This window comes from Polypterus senegalus, chromosome 2, assembly GCF_016835505.1.
Source record: "Polypterus senegalus isolate Bchr_013 chromosome 2, ASM1683550v1, whole genome shotgun sequence".
In the NCBI taxonomy this organism is placed as follows: Eukaryota; Metazoa; Chordata; class Cladistia; order Polypteriformes; family Polypteridae; genus Polypterus; species Polypterus senegalus.
This window is the reverse complement of record NC_053155.1, coordinates 120,550,717-120,570,030: the sequence shown is the minus strand read 5'-3', so window position 1 is coordinate 120,570,030 and position 19,314 is coordinate 120,550,717. Positions and strand designations below refer to the sequence as shown.

Sequence of the window (19,314 nt, the reverse complement as noted above, 5' to 3'; positions counted from 1 at the left end):
TGCAGCCTCACTCTACAACATATTTTCACTCAGATTAGTCCCACTTAGAATACAGGAGATGATACAGTGCTTTTAGGGATCAGTGAATCTGATATTTTCTTGTCTTCTTAGAAAGTCAATGCTGGGGGGCTGTCAAATGACAGGGCCTGTTAAAGTCCTTTGCGGCACTCCTTGTGTGATTTTGGGCTATACAAAAATAAATTGTATTGCCCACAATCCAAAGACATACAGGTTAGGTGCATTGGCAATTCTAAATTGTCCCTAGTGTGTACTTGGTGTGTGTGTGGGTGTGTGCACCCTGTGGTGGGCTGGCACCCTGCTCAGGGTTTGTTTCCTGCCTTTGCACTCTGTGTTGACTGGGATTGGCTCCAGCAGACCCCCGTGACCATGTAGTTAGGATATAGCGGGTTGGATAATGGATGGATGTAAAAATGTATTATTGGGTTTCATCGGCCGAGAATTACTGTATATGACGTCAGAGGCTAGCTTTAAAGTTGACTGGTTGAAGGTGAATGCCAGTTTGACCAGGGTGGCTTGAGGGCAGAGTGAGTTCCCTTGCTTTTTCATGGGAACATGTGTATCTCTTGATTAGATGAGTGTAAAATAGAATTCACAGTGGTGTTTTGAAACGCACATAAGAAAATCTAATATTATAAAAAAAATATGAGTATTGGATTTGTGCCTGAAGAATGGTTAAAACGATATGGAAAAATTTCCATCCACTAATTGAAGCTACTTATTAATGTATGGGGCTATGGAGAGTGTATCCCTGCAGTACTGGGCACATTCAGTTGCACTTCCACTGGCACAATTTCGTTACCAATGAACATGCTGGCATTATGGGGGCACATTAGGGTATCTTTACAAAACAAATGTGAACATGAGAAGAATGTACAAATTACACATTAAAAGACATAAGATCACAAAATAATGACACACCCATGTGCGCATGAAACAAACAGATGAATCAAAAGACTTAAGTGAACTCCATAAGGCAGAGTGAATATATTTAGATTTCTTTCTGTGCCACTGACTCATTTCTTTGCCTGAATATAGGGAAGAAAAAAGTGTATGCTATGTAATTACAAAGTCATGTTTGAGATTATAATATTTCCTCTGTGGAAAACCAAAAAAAAAAAGAAACAAAAAGAAAAGGATATCTGGGCACAACACTTAAAAAAATTAATTAGCTAAAAAGAAGCCTGAAGGATTTTTTTCCTTTTTTTTTGTGTTTTTTAGATGATGAAAGGATTCTCCTACAGCATTTTAAAAGAGAATAGTAATTGTACTGCTGGAAAGTCTGAAGATTCACTTGCCTCTTTTTGTCTTGATAGCTGGACCCTGAAAGAAAATGAAATATGACTTTAATATTGGATGTAATTAAACAATCTGTCTTCTATTCATAAACTGTTGAAATCAAGTGAAAATGGTTTTAAATGTCTGGAAAGGGACAAAAGGAGAGGTTTTGAATTTTGAGGTCAGTTAGATTTTGCAGTTGTCATCTGTTTCCTTTTCACTCCATCTTGCCTGTATATCTTAGATGGACTGTAGATATCCATCTATGCCTGCAAGGGTCCAATATTCATTTAATATAAATTACCGAGGTAGTTGAAAATCTTGACTGGGTAAATACAGTGGACACATTATACCTCAGCTGGCTCCACCACACTGGCTTCCTGGTAAATTCAGAATCATCTGTAGGACTCTGTTATCAATGTACTAGGATGTAGACACCAATGCCACCTGATTGCACTGTTACAAATTTTTTCTGATAACTAAAATATTGTAGTTTCTTGTTCTCTAAAAGTTTCACTACATAACTCTTGACAAATGCTCTTTTAACCTTATGCTTTTCATAACAGATAGGTGGAATCACGAACCAAATGACAAAACACAGCATAGAGAAGTGAAACAAAGTCAAAAGAACAGGCAGAAAAGTACCAACGCTAATGTCTTCTTGGAGGCACATTTTAGTTTCTCCTAATGCTTACAAGAAGGAGAAAGCAGTTGAAAAACTTTTTTGAAAAGAGGTTCAAAGCAAGAATGCTAACACATGCTCAAAGTCATTATAGGCCAGTGTCATGACTTTTTGACGTGGAGTATTTCAGATTTGGTGATTTCAACCACAATCTCAACCCTTTATTTTTTTTTCATTCTGTTATGGTCAGATGGATGAGCTTATCTTCTGTTTGTGAGGTCCACAGCCCCCATGTCTGACGGAGCTGCCATTGTACTAGTGTTGTAAAAAGGGTTAATAGCTGTGCTGAGCTCAGCTGCAGTGTTGGCCCTTTTACTTTTTCCATTCTGTTTTCGTACATAAAACATGAGGCATTGGACAGACAAGCTTATCTTCTATTTGTGAGGTTCAAAAAATGTGTGTTCCTTATTCCTTGTCACTATATTCTATGCATTCTTCTTCCGGCTGAATGACCATTGGTTTTCAGCTCTTACTGTGAAGGTCCAGGTCGGCTCCATGTTACCTTTTCCCTTTAGGAGCCTCAAGAACTTGGATTATCAGTAACGTACTCAAGGGATGAGCCAGCGGATGAGGACAAACACACATACATAGCAAGGGGTAGGTGTAAGTGCAAAGTGCTTTTATTAAAACAAAGTCAAAAACAAGTATCCAATGGTGCAGTGTTCACACGTTCAATAAATAAATAAATAATCCTTTTAAAATCAACTGCTCCTGGAGATTAAAAATAATCAATCCAATATTCCTTTAAAAGCGAGGTTAAACAAAAAATAGTGCAGGAAATTGAGGTAACCCTGTAAAAACTGACGTCTCCTCTGCTCACCTCTCTCAAAGCCTTACAGCTGTTGAGATGCCCCTCTGATAGACACATTCTTCATCTAAGTACAGGTCCAGATCCCTGCTGTTTCCATGACTCCCAACTGGCCTCCAAATCTGGATCTTGGTTCAGGTCCTTACTGTCCATGAACAACTTTAACTCTTTCAGGGCTGATGTCGACTTTTGTCAAAAGGAGGAGTTGACGATGGTAATCGACTGTAAACTGTGAGAAAACCAACCGTTATGTTATAGTTGGACTCTCGTTGCTAGAAGGAAAGCTAGATTCATTGGTTTGACCGAGATTTCTTGCGCTCGCATGAGTAGCAAGGCACAAACAATGGCAACAATGGCACTGACATCTGACAAGAGATCAAAGCGTATGCATCAAGCAAAATACTCTGTGAGCGACATTTTGCCTATTATCTCTGAACTGGTCTATGACTTGTCAGACTCAGATTTTGATACAAGTGATTGAAAACGAATGTGAGGTTCCAGCTTCAGCTGATTGGTCCCCAGCTAATCGCTGTACTGACAATGTTCGCCAGGGAGGACTTGCCACTTAACAATGATAAGAGGTAAAAACCAGATTGTAATGCACTGTGACCATGTCCCAGCTATGCAAAGACAGCCAGGCCACAAGTCTGCTGCATATTCTTGGCAAACTGGCAGCCACAGCATGCAGCAACAGACATTTTATATTGATTTCTGTGTGAAACCATTGCTTTTCAGAAACTGTTTTTTTTTGGAAAAAATATTCAGCTCTCAAAGAGTTAAGATCACAGCCTTCCCAGACATATGCAGCAAGCAGCATGCCTTCTGATCACTCCAGCTCCCCGAGACGCTCAGCCACAGTGATCAACATCAGTAGCCTAACGTCGGCTGTATGCTTGCTCCAGGATTCTCCTCCTCATGGCTGCTCGCTCTCAGCAGCTCTCTCTTGCACCGGCTCTCTCTCCCATCTTCTTGACTGCTTCTCTCTTCTTACTTTAACCTCCTTTCTGTTTGTTTCTTTTTTTATTGTCTCTCTTTCTTCAATCTCTGCCATGATCTTCTCCTTATATCCCTCCGTGCACTCAGTGCCTCAATCACACACTGCAGAAACCCAATGAAGCAATTGAGACAAACCGCACCCTCACATGAAGGTTACCTCACCAACCTCCTGCAGTTACGTGAGCATGCACATCCACGGAGATTGAGCCGGCCATTCAATTACTTATTTTAGAACAGCCCAACTGTTCAGCCATAGCCCCACTACACCACAGAGCCCCCCCCACCAACCAAAGGGAAAATCAAACCTGTATGATTTTATCATAGTCAGTCACTGACTTGTTGGTCATAGATATTGGGTATGTCACATTATACGTTTGATTTCACAAGATGCACCAGTTAAGATTGTGTAAATGAAGGTTATGACTGACAATCAATGGAAAAGTCCTCCAACGTGACATAGCCTTTAGATAGATAGGCATGCTGTAATAATATGATATGTCACATGATTTGCATGACATGTAGACAGCAATGACCACATTTAAAGTAAATAATATGGCTGCAACCCTGAAAATCAAGCACAAGATGGTGGGATCCAGAGAACGAAGTGCAGTTGTGGTGATGCAGCCCAACACGATGAAAAATATCAAAATTTTAAATAATGAAAATTGAACAAAAACACAAGTCTAGTGCCGGAGATATTCAAGACGTTCTGATAGAACATATTTTCCATGTTCTTTAATTCTTCTCTGCAGCTCTTCTATGAAGGACCATGTGTCACATGCATTATGTGTACTGGTCACTCCAAATCCAATTCCATAAAACTGCTATTGCTATGGCAGTAAAGTAAGAAAGCCAAAAAAATAGCTGATCATTGATTAACACAGCAGGTATTCTTTTTCAAGCATTAACCTGTTAAAGTGCATGAAGAGACATAATTTATGGCACAATTGTTTTTTTTTATTGCAAATTGATCATCATTTCAGGAAGCAATACTCATTATATGTAAGTAGAGAGGTCTATCCAATGAAGCTTTCACTTTACAAAATAGATTGAATCATTTCTTGACTTAAGCTTTCATTTTGGTTATTGCTTGTGTAAACAGCATCACATGGCCATTCAGTGGAAATTTTCACTCTTGCCTTTATTTCAAGTTTGATTATTTAAAAATATATTAAATAGACTATTGAAACAGCACTAACAGTTTCTTTCCAAAACATTTAAATTTTTAATCTGAGAAAGCCTTGGTAACCTGTCTTAATAAAATGTGCTTTCTCATCTACATGATGAATATTGCATGAGCTTTGAGTGTGTAGTTTTCATCAGAATGCACGGGTGGTTCTTTGTGCTGTATTGTCTTTCTAATAATTGTGCTGAAAAGGTGTCTTGATATCACAGTTGGACCATATATATTTAGGATGTGCTGTTTGGTTCATTAATTAAAAAGTGAAAAATGGCTACTATCAAAAGAGATGTACTGTATTATGATGCAACCAAATATCCTATGAATTTATTTTATACATATCAGAATTGTCACCTTGTTATATAGAACTCCTCATTTAATTTTAGCAAAAGAGGTCTAAAATGTCTCCAAATTGGAGGAAAGATTACAAGAAAGTTTTCTCACATCTGGCAGTCACATATGGAGGATGGAAGACAGGAAGAATATTACAATGGGGATTTGACAGGGACAGCCATGTACAACAGTTCTTCATCAATCATGACCTTACTGAATTTGAAAATTTACCAAACAAACGTTCCTTTTGAAAACCTGAGTCTGACTATTGTAATAATAACTTTTTGTTAATATTATTATATACAGTATGATTTATTTTAAATATTACCACAGAATTCATAAAAAAAATCTTTTCTGATTTACATTAAGAGCAGATGTGTTTCTGATCTTCTTATGTGATGTTTCAGATTTTACACAATGCTACTGCGTCAGCGTTGCCAAGAGCAAGTCACTTGTGCAGTACATAAGTGCTGACTTCAGACATTGAAAAAAAAAATCAGTTTTCCTTCTTAATGAAATTCAAACGTTATTGATGTTATGATGGAGTGTTGTCAATACACATCTTAGAAATGCTTTTCCATCTTTGTATGTGTTATGTACAGTACAATAATAGAATTAGAGCAGACTTTCAATATATGCTTACTGTCTGCATTAAAGTAGTTTATTTTTTCAAATTCACTTTTGTAAGCTACGTAAGTCCAATTTGTGTTCCTTAAAAAATACTGCAATATGGTTCAGTGGACACTTTCATGATGATGCCTCTTAGGATATGCTGTGCCTAAAGCACAATTTATTGTACACTGACCATGCAAATCTGTTACGCTGTTGACTCTGCTTTGGAAGCCATTATAAAGCACAGTGTGCTCCAAAAACTGCTTTCACCTTCTCTACTGAGGTTGAATTCTCCCCCGTGGAAAGTCCTGGCAATACAATTAGCTCGGCAAAATTGATTCTTGGCATTCTTACATCTTTTAGAATTCTGTGACAGATGCAAAAGGAGATTACGCAATTAAGTACCAAGACATGAAAATACAATAACATAAAAGTAATTGCAAAAACAACAATACTTAGCAGAAAGAGGGTTTGAAAGTATTACACTTAAGCTGCACATATGACTTAAAATGTCACATGGTGCTGTGATAAGAGTGTCTCCTAGGGGTCACTCCAACCTAAAATCAAAAAGAGTCCAGCAAGAGCTACAAAATATAAAGGAGTGGAGATTCACATAGAGTCCACCCAAAATACCCTCCTGCCCCATTGGACTATGCAGTTGTTCCTTGGGTTTCTGCAGCAGACTCTGGAAGATTTGTGATGGTAGAGGGTAAATAAATGTAGCAAAATACAGGGAAATCCTTCAGTAAAACTAGATTTGTTTTTTTAATGAGAAAACAACCTCAAGCCTAAATACAAAGTTACACAGGAATGGATTAAAACAACAATATTAATGTCCTGGAGTGGCCGAGTCAAAGTCCAGACCCCAATCCAATCGAGAATTTGTGGCGGGACTTGAAGAAGGCTGTTCACTCAGGGTTCATCCTGCAAACTAACTGAGCTTGAGCAGTTTTGTGAAAAAGAATGAGGAGTGTCCAGAGGTGCAAAACTGCTAGAGGCCTGTGCACAGACTGAAGGCTGGCATGGCTGCCAAAGGTCCATCTACTATATACTGACTTGAAAATTTACGTGATTGATTTTTTGGAGTTTGTTTTCACTTTCACATTAAAGAGTCTATCTGTTGATTAAGACAAAGACATAAAATTAAATCCACTGTGATTCAAGGCTGTATGACAATAAAATGTGAAAACTTCCAAGGGGTTGAATACTTTCTTTAGGCAGTGTATAGAGGACAGAGCATAAACAATGAAGCTAGCAGAAAGTCTCCAGGCATGTTTTATTTTGCTTTATTAGTTCTGTGATCTGTGTGCATGCTGGAAAGAAGATCTGCAGTATTCATTGATCATACAACTGTATGATTGTATAGTTTCCTTCAAATTGACACCTCAGGAACTATTCATCCATCCATCATCCAACCTGCTATATCCTAACTACAGGGTCACAGGGGTCTGCTGGAGCCAATCCCTGCCAACACAGGGCACAAGGCAGGAAAACAAACCCCGGACAGGGCACCAGCCCACCACAGCCTGAGGAACTAATGGAACAATATCCTAATGCAAGAGCTTCTGCAAAATGCATAATTCTGCAATAGATGAAAAGAATACACGAAAACCAAGAAACTCCCCGAGAGGTTGCTACTGACATTGTATATTGCATGGGAGGAAAATGTCATAAATCAATGTGATGATTGTCTCAGAAGGCGAGTGTGTCATGAAGGTCTTGCTGGTGTGTACTATGTGGTTTGCAAGCTACTTTTTTGTGTGTTACGTGGTATATTGTATTTAGGAGCCTTTCCTTCTATAGCGTTAGCACATATGGAATATGATAAGTTCACAGCACAAATTGTAAAACATCTTAGACAAACTCATTTAAGTATTTTTTTTACTGCTTCCTGCGTAACACAATAGTAAGTCAGGAAGAAAGGAAAGCTTTTTCTATAATCATTCAGATACTGTCATTACTGTACAAGCTTCCTATTCATCAGATAGAGATAGATAGATAGATAGATAGATAGATAGATAGATAGATAGATAGATAGATAGATAGATAGATAGATACTTTATTAATCCCAAGGGGAAATTCACATGATCCAGCAGCAGTATACTGATACAAAGAAACAATATTAAATTAAATAGCTTACTACCACTTACATAGGACTGAGTAGACTGACAGCAAGAGTAGAATAAAATTAGGGTGGGAATGACTCTGTAGGTGTGGTGCATGATAAACTGGGATACAAGATTCCAGATAAATCAGAGGACTAGTGACGGTATGACATGGATTTGTAAAATACAGTGGGAATGGCCAAGGACTGAGCACTCTATTAGCAGAGACAGAATAAGATTTGGATTGGACTTATGCTATGAATATTTTATAGGACCAACAGCAGTCCACGTTATTGGAAGATGACAAAGCTGGGAGTGCAGGGATTATGATATAGGTTTTGGCAGAATGGGGTACTGGGCAAGTTGTCACAGGACTGGGCAACTTAGAGACAGGTGTAGTATAAAATTTGTGTGGCAGTTGAACCTGTTCTTTTCCACATCTATAGGGCAAGTTAATGGGAAGAATAAGGGGACTGTGGATGTCACAGAGCACAATAGAAATGGAAAAGCTGGTATCAGATTGGGCAGCCTGGTGGAAAGGGTATAATACATTTCAGCCTGGATTTGCTGTATGGGTCTGGTATTGGACAGGCCAAGATGTGCATTGACACTCTAATGAGGACCGGGAGAGCATGTAGAATGACTGGATAGATAGATAGATAGATAGATAGATAGATAGATAGATAGATAGATAGATAGATAGATAGATAGATAGATAGATAGATAGATAGATAGATAGATAGATAGATACTTTATTAATCCCAAGGGGAAATTCACATGATCCAGCAGCAGTATACTGATACAAAGAAACAATATTAAATTAAATAGTAATAAAAATGAAAAAAAAAAGCAGACAATAACTGAGTAATGTTAGCATTTACTCCCCCGGGTGGAATTGAACAGTCGCATAGTGTGGGGGAGGAACAATCTCCTCAGTCTGTCAATGTAGAGAAAGACAGTGACAAAAGTCTGTCACTGAAGCTACTCCACTGCCTGGAGATGACACTGTTAAGTGGATGCAGTGGATTATTCATGATTGACAGGAGTTTGCTTAATGCCCGTCGCTCTGCCACAGACGTTAAACTATCCAACTTTGCTCCTACAATACAGCCTGCCTTCTTAACAAGTTTGTCCAGGCGTGAGGCATCGTTCATCTTTATGCTGCCACCCCAGCACACCACCGCGTAGAAGAGGGCACTCGCCACAACCGTCTGGTAGAACATCTGCAGCATCTTATTGCAGATGTTGAAGGATGCCAACCTTCTCATAAGTATAGTCTGCTCTGACCTTTCTTACACAGAGCATCAGTATTGGCAGTCCAGTCCAATTTGTCATCCAGCTGCACTACCAGATATTTATAGGTCTGCACCCTCTGCACACAGTCACCTCTGATGATCACAGGGTCCATGAGGGGCCTGGGCCTCCTAAAATCCACCACCAGCTCCTTGGTTTTGCTGGTGTTAAGATGTAAGTGGTTTGAGTCGCACCATTTAACAAAGTCTTTGATTAGCTTCCTGTACTCCTCCTCCTGCCCACTCCTGATGCAGCCCACAATGGCAGTGTCATCAGCGAACTTCATACATACATCATTCATACTCGGTAGCTTTACACAAAAATCACGAAGGCTACTAGATTTACAAAGAGATTTTTAAAAAGCTCTCTTGTTAAATACTACAACTGAAAAATGTATTTATATTATAACCTAATTAGTATCCACCCTGAGTAAGGCTGATAACTTTATACATGTGTACTTTCACATATTTGTAGCATTGCCACATAAAAAAGTATATATTTTCTTTTCTTCTTTTCTCTATGTAAAATCCCGTTGTCAAAAAAAAAAAAATATACGGAAGATAAGATAGGCGGGTTAGATAGAGAAGACCTTTTGGGAGGTACAGGGCTGTTATTTACAATTTCCGGGAGTGCCATGGAAACAGACGCACTATTTAAATAGAGGTGGGAAAAGGCAGGGAAAAAAAAGAAAAGACAGTCCGAGTTTTATGGCGAAGGAGAAAAAGACATGACCATTCTAAGTCCAGGAAAAAAGATTTGTTTTCGGGGAGCACCACAAGTCAACTGGGGTGGCCACCTTGAAGTTTCCGGATACACTGAGGATACCAGGAAAAGGATCAAAAACAGTGTGAGCGGTACATCTTTTAATTCTGGGATTGGCATGCCTGATAAACTGGACTATGGTGAAATAGTAAAACGAGAAAAACACTAAATCAAAAGGATGGAGAGGAAAGTCTTGGAAATATAATTTCATGCTTTGTGTTCATAGTATATACTGGAAGTGGGGGTGTTTTAAAAGTGTATTAATTATAGTTTTTTGTTTTTGCATTCTTTTTCTTTGTGTGGGTTTGTTAATATCATTTTTATTATTATAAATCACCTTTCGGCGCTTTGGGAAGGGGTTAAAGGCAGGTTGGGGTTGTTGTTGAATCGTTAAATATTAACTGCGACAATTTCCTCTTCAGGACACCCATAAAACAGAAAACTGACTGGGTTAAAAAAAAAACTAAAATTTGACCCAAACTATTTTCTAACTCCCGCAGACCTTATAAGAGCTCTGATGACTTCAAACTATGCCTTAATTCAAAAAAAACAAAAACGCTGAGTCTCTGTCTGGGTGCCTGCTGCAGAATATGTGCAGTGTACATACTGAATGTAATGGCAGAGTCAGCGATCTTCAAGCTGCCTGAAGAACAAAAAGCATGCTGTCATTCAGAGGAGCTAAAAGAAAATTTTCTTTAATACACCTATTCAGGTTTTTCACTCCAAACATGTCGCAAACATGATCATCAATTCACTCTTTTGGGGACTAATATCAAGAAGACAGATCTTCTCATCCTAAATTGATGCCTGTACGTTTTTTCCCAGCAAAGGAAAACTAACCACATTCTTTAAGGCACTACAATGCTAAGCCTGTTCTCAGGAGTAAAAGAGAGAATAAAAAAGAGAGAAAGAGAGAAAAGAAGCCCTAGTAGGATTCCACTTGTTAACATCTGGCATACTTCAAGCTGTATTGTTTAATGCCTTGTAAGCAGGTCAATAAGCAGGTCCATGCTTGATTCTGCAAGGTCTTTCCTTTGTCCGGTACCTAATATGCAAATCTTAAGTACCAAATGATTTTATATACTTGAAGATATAAAGCTATTTATATTACCTGCAGGCAACAACGACTTTTAAAGCAAATGTACACTTTATAATATGAAGCATAGTGAAGTCTTATCACAAATGCTCATATGCTAGTGCAGGATACCCTCACTTCAAATGTCTAAATGTGTGAATGTTTAGTACTAAATCCCAACTTGAATATCCAATTAAAAAAAAAAAAAACATGAAAGAAATCTGATATTATGACCTATAATGATATTGTTCTTGTCAAAAGTACAGCATCATTAGCATTTGTACCACTTGATCTAAGGACAGTTCATACCCTCAGGTCAGCCATAGCTCATGCTGACAACTACAGTAACATGAACAACCCTAATGTGTGTGTCTTTTACATATAAAGTATTGCAAAGGTAGGCAGGCTTGGGACCATAATTACAGCTTGTAGGGTAAGTCTTCTCGACACCAACATTCATATGTCCCAGCAGTGATGCCACTTTGTTAATTAGTGGAAGGATTTCCAGAAATAATCATTTCAGAAATGCAGCTTAGCAGCAAGAAGGCTTGTTTATCTGTGCACAACCTCCTGCATTTTATTGTCAGACCTCTACAGGATAATATAATGCTTTTTCATGTCACATGGGGACTGTAGGAACTAAAGAAGTGCTTTGGGGCTTTAATTCCTAAGTGATATTGGAAATAGTCCTACTGGTCATCAGTTCAGTGGGCTTGCAGTCAGGAGTGGAGTGGAAGGAAAGGAGTCACCTAGCAGGAGGAACAGTGCTGGAAGAAAAAGGAATATAAGCTAAGAAGGACTGCAGTGGTGCTGCATCTATAGTCTAAAGTGGATCACCGACCCCACAGGGCTAGCAAGTGGTAACATTGTTTATCTAGGCCCAGGCAGGCAATGATCCTTGTTGTTTTGTCTTCAATTACTCCTTCTGCTACCAATCCCTGGACTGTTCAGTTCCTGATAATAAACATTTCTTTCTGTATTTTACCTGTTTTTCCAAGGCGTTTTTGGGCTCAGAGAAAGCTCAAGAGTGAACCTAAAATATATATCTATTGTCTGGTGTTGTATTTAGTGTATGGTGTATTCATTGTCTTTTTTGTATTATAATGCTGCTATTAGTCTGTTAGAGCCATGCAAGTAAGAATCTCAATGTACTGTATAGACATGACAGTAAGTGTGAATGGTACAATTAGCATACTTTTTAGTAAACGAACCTATACTGAAATTAATATTTAGATATTTGTTTATTGAGATGACTCAGTGATTTGTTAATTAGAACCAAAGCTTCTATACTTTTCAGTTTATCCACAAGGATATTAAGATTAGATTAATTGGCGAGTTCAGATTGGTCCTATATGGATATGAGATTGGACCCTCTGATAGAGTGGCACCTTGTCCAGGGTTAGTTTCTGTTCTTCAATCATTGCTTCTGGGATAGGTGCTCACCCCTGCAACTTAGAATTAGGTAAAGCAGGTCTTTTTAACATGTCATGGAGTAAGTGCGTGCTATTGTACAGTATTCTTTCATCCATCTATCCACCCAATTCATGCTAATAAGGATTTAAAGCCTATAAGTGGTTGTGTCTCCTTTTTTTTACTTGTGTGTATTCCCTTTTTCTATATGTTTTTTATTAGTTTCTTTCTTTCTGGTCAATGTTAGCCTTTAAGAGATGCTGTTATGTAAAATGTCATAAAGTAATACTAATAACTGTACATAAGAAAACATAATAAATAATACCTATTGGACCCATATCGGTTTAATCAGCCGGATGAGGAGGTGAATAATATTAATGCAGATAACTTATATAAACATTGCACCGTATTTTCAGAATTCAATATTTAGTTGATTGAATAAGGACCTGCCGTCAATGACAAAACAACCAGCATGGATCAATTAAGAATAACTGGACAAAGCAAACTTGGAAAAGAAGATGTAGGGGAAGCATCTGGGTAACAGCAAAACTCTTTGCAACCAGCCCCCTCTGTCCGGCATTTTCCTGTCTAATGTGTAAAAACTGTGTACTAATTTAGACAACATTCAGCAAGACTGGCTACCCGGAGAGACATCAGAAACTGCTGTGTGTTTTCTTTCTCTAAATCATGGCTAACTGCTGAGACACCAGATGCTGCAATGTATCCAGATGGCTTTACTGTCTTTTGTGGAGATTAGACTGAACTGTATGGTAAAAGCAAAAGAGGAGGCAAGTGTTTTATGGTGAAGAATATGTGGTGCACAAATGTTAAAGTTGTCTCAAAGAACTGTTCCCGTCATCTGGACTATGTATTGATCACGTTATCCTTTATACATTCCTAGAGAGTTGCCTGGTGTTTTTCTGGTTGCTGTTTATATTCTACCCCCGAGCAAACATTACCAATGCACTGAGTGTTAAACTGTCCTTAATTAACCCCTTTGTGTTTCCCTAACAGCACAGGAAGACTTTCTTGATGAACAGTGTCGTAACTTTCGCTCCATATCTTTTGCCCCACCCCTTCTGCTCTGGGACCTATACTGTATAAGAACGGACATAACGAGAAGTCAGCTGTCATCATGGACCTTGCTCTCAGAGAGAACACTTTGTACAACACACAATAGATGAGCGGAACAGTGAAGCATAAGAATGGCCCATTGGTCCTATAGATGACCTGAGGCTCCCCTTCAATTAGTTGCTTTCAGATTTTTCCAGGAACACAGAAAATGAGTTTTGTTTTATGATTTTTTATGTGATTGGACAATTGTTGACGCATTGTTTCATGTTCATGTCCATGGTTTACACTCCACACCTGCCATTAACGTAACCACAGATGAGCAAGCGTGATTTTAGGGAGATGGCAACTTCAACTGGTTATTTCTTTAACAAGACACCCCTTCACAAATTGTTCACTTGAAGAAAAGAAGAAGACAAGCTTACGCACTGACTTTTTCCTCCTCTTGTTATGACAAAATGAGCTGTTAAGCCAGATGTGGTGTAAGTGATGCCTTTTTTTTGCTTTCCCTGTTTCAAAGTGTCTGTACTGAAGTGTTCCAGACAACAATGGGGAGACCTCAAACATGTTTCTGAAAAATGCAAGCAGCCTGAAGGTAGCCTCATTCATCTAGACCAGTGTTCTTCAACCAGTGTGCCGTAGCACAGTAGTACACCATGAGAGCTACCCAGTTGTGCTATGGAAATAATAGTGTTGCACACTTGGATCTGAAACTAAGAGGGAAAAGTACCGCAGGTGGTCGAGACCTGTCTGATGAGGATAGGACTACCTGGAGAAGCTGGCAAAAAAAGTAGCTCCATGATCGCCATATTAAAGTACTTTGGCCATGTCTCCTGGCTGCTAGAGTCCATCTACCCTGGATGTGTGGTCACCAGCAATTCTCACAGGGCTGGTGGATAATGGACATACGAGTTGCCAGTGAGGCAGCGAGGGGTGGGCAAAGGGGCTTAGCAGCTTGGAGATGCCATCAAAGGGCTCACTGAGTGCCATTTCTGCAAACACTGATCGTGAAGCGCCTTTTTTTACCAACTTCTCCAGTAGTTCCGCCCTTTCGGGCAGTTGAACAAGTGTATCAGATATACTGTGTATGTGTCTGTGGTTAGTAAGATAGTTGCGTGCTTTGGGATGACTTTGGTTACAAAAATGTGCCACTACAGAAAAAAAGGTTGGTAAACACTAATCTAGACAATAGTGTGAAGTAAATTTTTTTTTGGCAGGCTTAGTGAAATGACTCGATTTAGGAACACATTTTGAGTGAAACTGTGAAAATGTCAGGCCTGAAGGAAAGGAGGGCAAAATTTATGTTCAAAGAAATATAGGTATCCTGATCAAAAAGACAGAATTAGATTTAGGTTGGAGTTGGCCTGTGAGTATAGTACAAGATGGGTTGGGGGGTGAATTATGTTTTAAGTTGTGGGGGTCTGTGGGTGTTACAATGTTAATTTATGCCCAAGTGAGGTAAGCCTGGCAAACTTACATAGGACTGAGTAGACTGACAGCAAGAGTAGAATAAAATTAGGGTGGGAAGGACTCTGTAGGTGTGGTACATGATAAACTGGGATACAAGATTCCAGATAAATCAGAGGACTAGTGACGGTATGACATGGATTTGTGAAATACAGTGGGAATGGCCAAGGACTGAGCACTCTATTAGCAGAGACAGAATAAGATTTGGATTGGACTTATGCTATGAATATTTTATAGGACCAACAGCAGTCCACGTTATTGGAAGATGACAAAGTTGGGAGTGCAGGGATTATGATATAGGTTTTGGCAGAATGGGGAACTGGGCAAGTTGTCACAGGACTGGGCAACTTAGAGACAGGTGTAGTATAAAATTTGTGTGGCAGTTGAACCTGTTCTTTTCCACATCTATAGGGCAAGTTAATGGGAAGAATAAGGGCACTGTGGATGTCACAGAGCACAATAGAAATGGGAAAGCTGGCATCAGATTGGGCAGCCTGGTGGAAAGGGTATAATACATTTCAGCCTGGATTTGCCGTATGGGTCTGGTATTGGACAGGCCAAGATGTGCATTGACACTCTAATGAGGACCAGGAGAGCATGTAGAATGACTAACTAGATAGATAGATAGATAGATAGATAGATAGATAGATAGATAGATAGATAGATAGATAGATAGATAGATAGATAGATAGATAGATAGATAGATGTGAAAGACACTATATAATAGATAAGTGTTGCTTCAGTTTGTTCCCCAAAATGCACCCTTGCACAAATTTGTTTTACCATCTGCGACTGATTGCCACTATTTTGAACTGTCATACATGTTAAGAATTTCATTGTACTATGTACACATGACATGACATGTTTATTTCCTCTGAATCCCCATTTCTTTCCTATAAGAATTCTTTAGCACAAGTCCAGCCTGTGTTTCCAGTTCCTGCAGAATTATGCTTACTTATGTCAACAGAACACTTTTTAACTCATATAATTTAATTTTAAGTGTGTGGTAATCAGCCCAGACACAGACACCAAGACACACAAGTCCAAAAACACATGTTTTATTTCTCCTTTTCAGCACACAGTGCACAAATCATCAACAATAAGCTCAGTCCTATCTTTCTTTCTTTCTCTCTTTTCTCTGCCACCATCACTTCCTCCACTCACAAGGTCTGTCATCCACCTCCCGACTCCGGCTCCCCGAATGGAGTGTGGACGTCCCTTTTTATGTTGCACCTGGATGTGCTTGATGTGCTCCTTGACGATCTTCCTGCAGCACTTTCTTGTGTGGCGGAAGTGCTGCAGTTTGGGGCTCTGGAATCTTCTAAGTGCCCCCGGTGGTGGGGGGGTTGCCCTCTTGCATCCTGGGGGAGGTGTTGTCTCTCTCCCGGTCCTTCCATCCTCCAGGCAAGAGCCCCAACTGGGACACCACAACTGTTGTAAATATTTTTGCCAAGCACTGAGAAAATGAATCAATAGTGTATCTATAATCTATACATGAAACTCCAAAAATATATTGTTTGATGGCATTCAGCAGTAAAATGTATTATTCTGTTTTTTTCTGCAACATGGTTTGTATCACATCAGGCAACATTTTGCCATTTGCCTTAAGAGTAGAATCATGTCTCACATACACCTTCACATGCCTGCCACTATGCCAAGTCATATGCATCCATCATGCATTAAATAATTCTGTTCCTGGAAGTGGGAGGATAATTTGCATGTGGCCATGTGATATACAAATTACACAGAAATGTCCTGGTGAGGCAGTGGTTATGTAAGGCAGCCCTATCCCTTCCTCATGTATAGCCTCTGACAGCTCCTATCTAAAGTATCCATGTTTGTTATAATGAAAAAATATTGCAAAGCAGTCACCGGATGTCAGGGCAGAGGATATAAATTAGGGGAGGGGATGTTGTTTTGCACCAGTGTTGTATTTCATATATCTGTAACAGCCCCTGTTTAAAATTTTCTCCTGTTTATTGATCTGTCAGTTTGTTTTGGATTTATGGACTTTTGTCAAGTATTTTTGGTACCGTTTGAGATTTTCTGTTTTAGACCTTCTACTTCCTTTTGATCACTATTATTTGGAATTACACATTTTGGATTGGATCACTTTTTTTGTGGTTTCTTCCATGTAGGACCCCGTCTGTTTTTTGGTAATGAGATTTGTTTAAATAACGAATAGTGAACGAACTAAAATACCTTACATAACCTAAATCTGCAAATTAATCAAATTCATTTTTATGTCCACAGTCAGCTGCCATTTATGGATTGGTGTGTTGTCATGGCTTGCTTTTGTCTGCTAAAGATTTGGTGCTGGGGGTCAGTCTACCGGCACTCCTGCTCCTCTGGGTACTCTGAACCAACATATAACCCAGACAGGAATGTGCCGCTGCCCTACTGTTTTAGAGTCCTAAGTTTAAATCTCATTCAGGTCAGTGTTTGTGTGGTGTTTAGCTGTTGTGAATTTGCTTGTTAGGTTGATTGGTGACCCTATAGTGGCCCAGTCGGTGTAAATGTGAGTCTGCCTGAGATGGACTTGTATTCCATTCAGCAGTTGGCTCTTGCTTTGCTTGAGATGTTGCTGGGATTGGCTGTGCCCCCCTAAAAGGTGATTCATAAAATGATTAACATAAGGGCAAAAATAAAAATGAAACACCACATTATTTAAATGCATATTGAGATGCATTCCTAAATTTGTTAGTACCCAGGATTCACAAAATTATAAAATTGGAAATACCAAATCTTTAAACCTAACTATAATTTTTACATCCCACCAATTTTTCAAATAAAAACTGTAACAAGTAGTTAAACAAGGAGAAACTTGTCACATGGATTTCAAACGTAGCGCTCCTGTTCCCAGCATGAGAGCCAATTTACAGGTCTGTCATGTGCTTAAAAGTACTTGTCAAGTTCAGGGGCTGAAATCGAGTGGCTCTGACCTTAAGAAAGATAATTCATTTGGACTGCTAGACAAGTAGTTATTATGGTCTGCCAAGCTGACTGCTTCCTACTTGATATGCCTTGCATCTACAGAACATGTTACTGTTTTGACAAGATTCTTCTTTTCACTCAGTGAATCATCACACCATGGCAGTCCTTAGAAGAAATGCATGGGTATTTTTAATTAAACTAAATTAACCATTTATTGATATCTCCTCAAGTGTACAATAAGGCAAGGCATGACTTTGTTGTTTTTTTTTTTAAGGCCAATATCAGCAACCACTGTTCTGCCTGTTAGGCTAACATAAGACTGAAGGGAACGTCAAGATAGCACTAATAAAAACAATACTAAGATTTTAATGATGCTTTCAAAGTTCTTACACAAATGTTAACACACAAGTAGAGAGAGAGAGATAGAATTAATCTAAAGACAGGTCCTAAGTGAACTTAACATTTCTGTCCCTCTAATTATTGAATTATGCAGTATTACCTTTATTTTATCACCCATCTTTACTTTTTCCAACTTTATCATAATAGAGTCTATTTATATCCTGATCTGATTTATATCATTACTGGGTTGAGCAGCACAGTCCATCATTGAGCACACTCACAAACATACAGTAAGCAATCATACCATAAATATGTAGAGAGTCAGTTAGTGATGAACAAAACAATTCATGTAAATTTAACATTAGAACATTAGAACAATCTAGATGAGAAAATGCCATTCATGCCAACAAACTTTTTGCGTCCTATCTGCTTAATTCTTCTAAAAAATCATCAAGTCTAGTTGTAAAAGTCCCTAAAGTTAAACATCTACCACAGTACTTGGTGGTTTATTCCATGTTTCTAAGGTTTCCTGTTTGAAAAAAAAATTGTACAAAATTTACCCTTAACAAGTTTCCTTTTGTGTGCCTGTGTTCTTGTTGTACTCATTTTAAAGCAACAGTCTCAATTCAATATTCTAATTCCCTTCATAACTTTAGACACCGTAATCATGTCTTCCCTTAATCTCCTTTTGCTTAAACTAAAAAGGCTCAGCTCTTTTAATCTTTCCTTATAACTCCTCTGCAGTCCTAGAATCAGCCTAATTGCTCTTCTCTGGGCCTTTTCTAGCACTGCTATGTCCTTTTGGTAGCCTGGAGACCAGAACTGCACACAGTACTCCAGATGAGGCCTCACCAGTGCATTATAAAGGTTGAGCATAACCTCCTTGGACTTGTACTCCACACATCGTGCTATATAACCTAACATTCTGTTAGCCTTCTTAATGGCTTCTGA

The 19,314-nt window shown here is 38.8% G+C and overlaps 1 protein-coding gene across 2 annotated transcripts in view; it reads right to left on the bottom strand.

Annotated features, from left to right (window-relative positions):
• Positions 1 to 19,314, bottom strand: part of LOC120523292 (immunoglobulin superfamily member 5-like) — a 207,799-nt gene that overhangs the window by 46,035 nt on the left and 142,450 nt on the right. For both annotated transcript variants that reach the window (XM_039744494.1, XM_039744495.1), the window contains one exon: positions 1,317 to 1,341. In XM_039744494.1, coding sequence (XP_039600428.1) covers positions 1,317 to 1,341 — 25 coding nt within the window. The remainder of the gene's footprint in view (positions 1 to 1,316; positions 1,342 to 19,314) is intronic.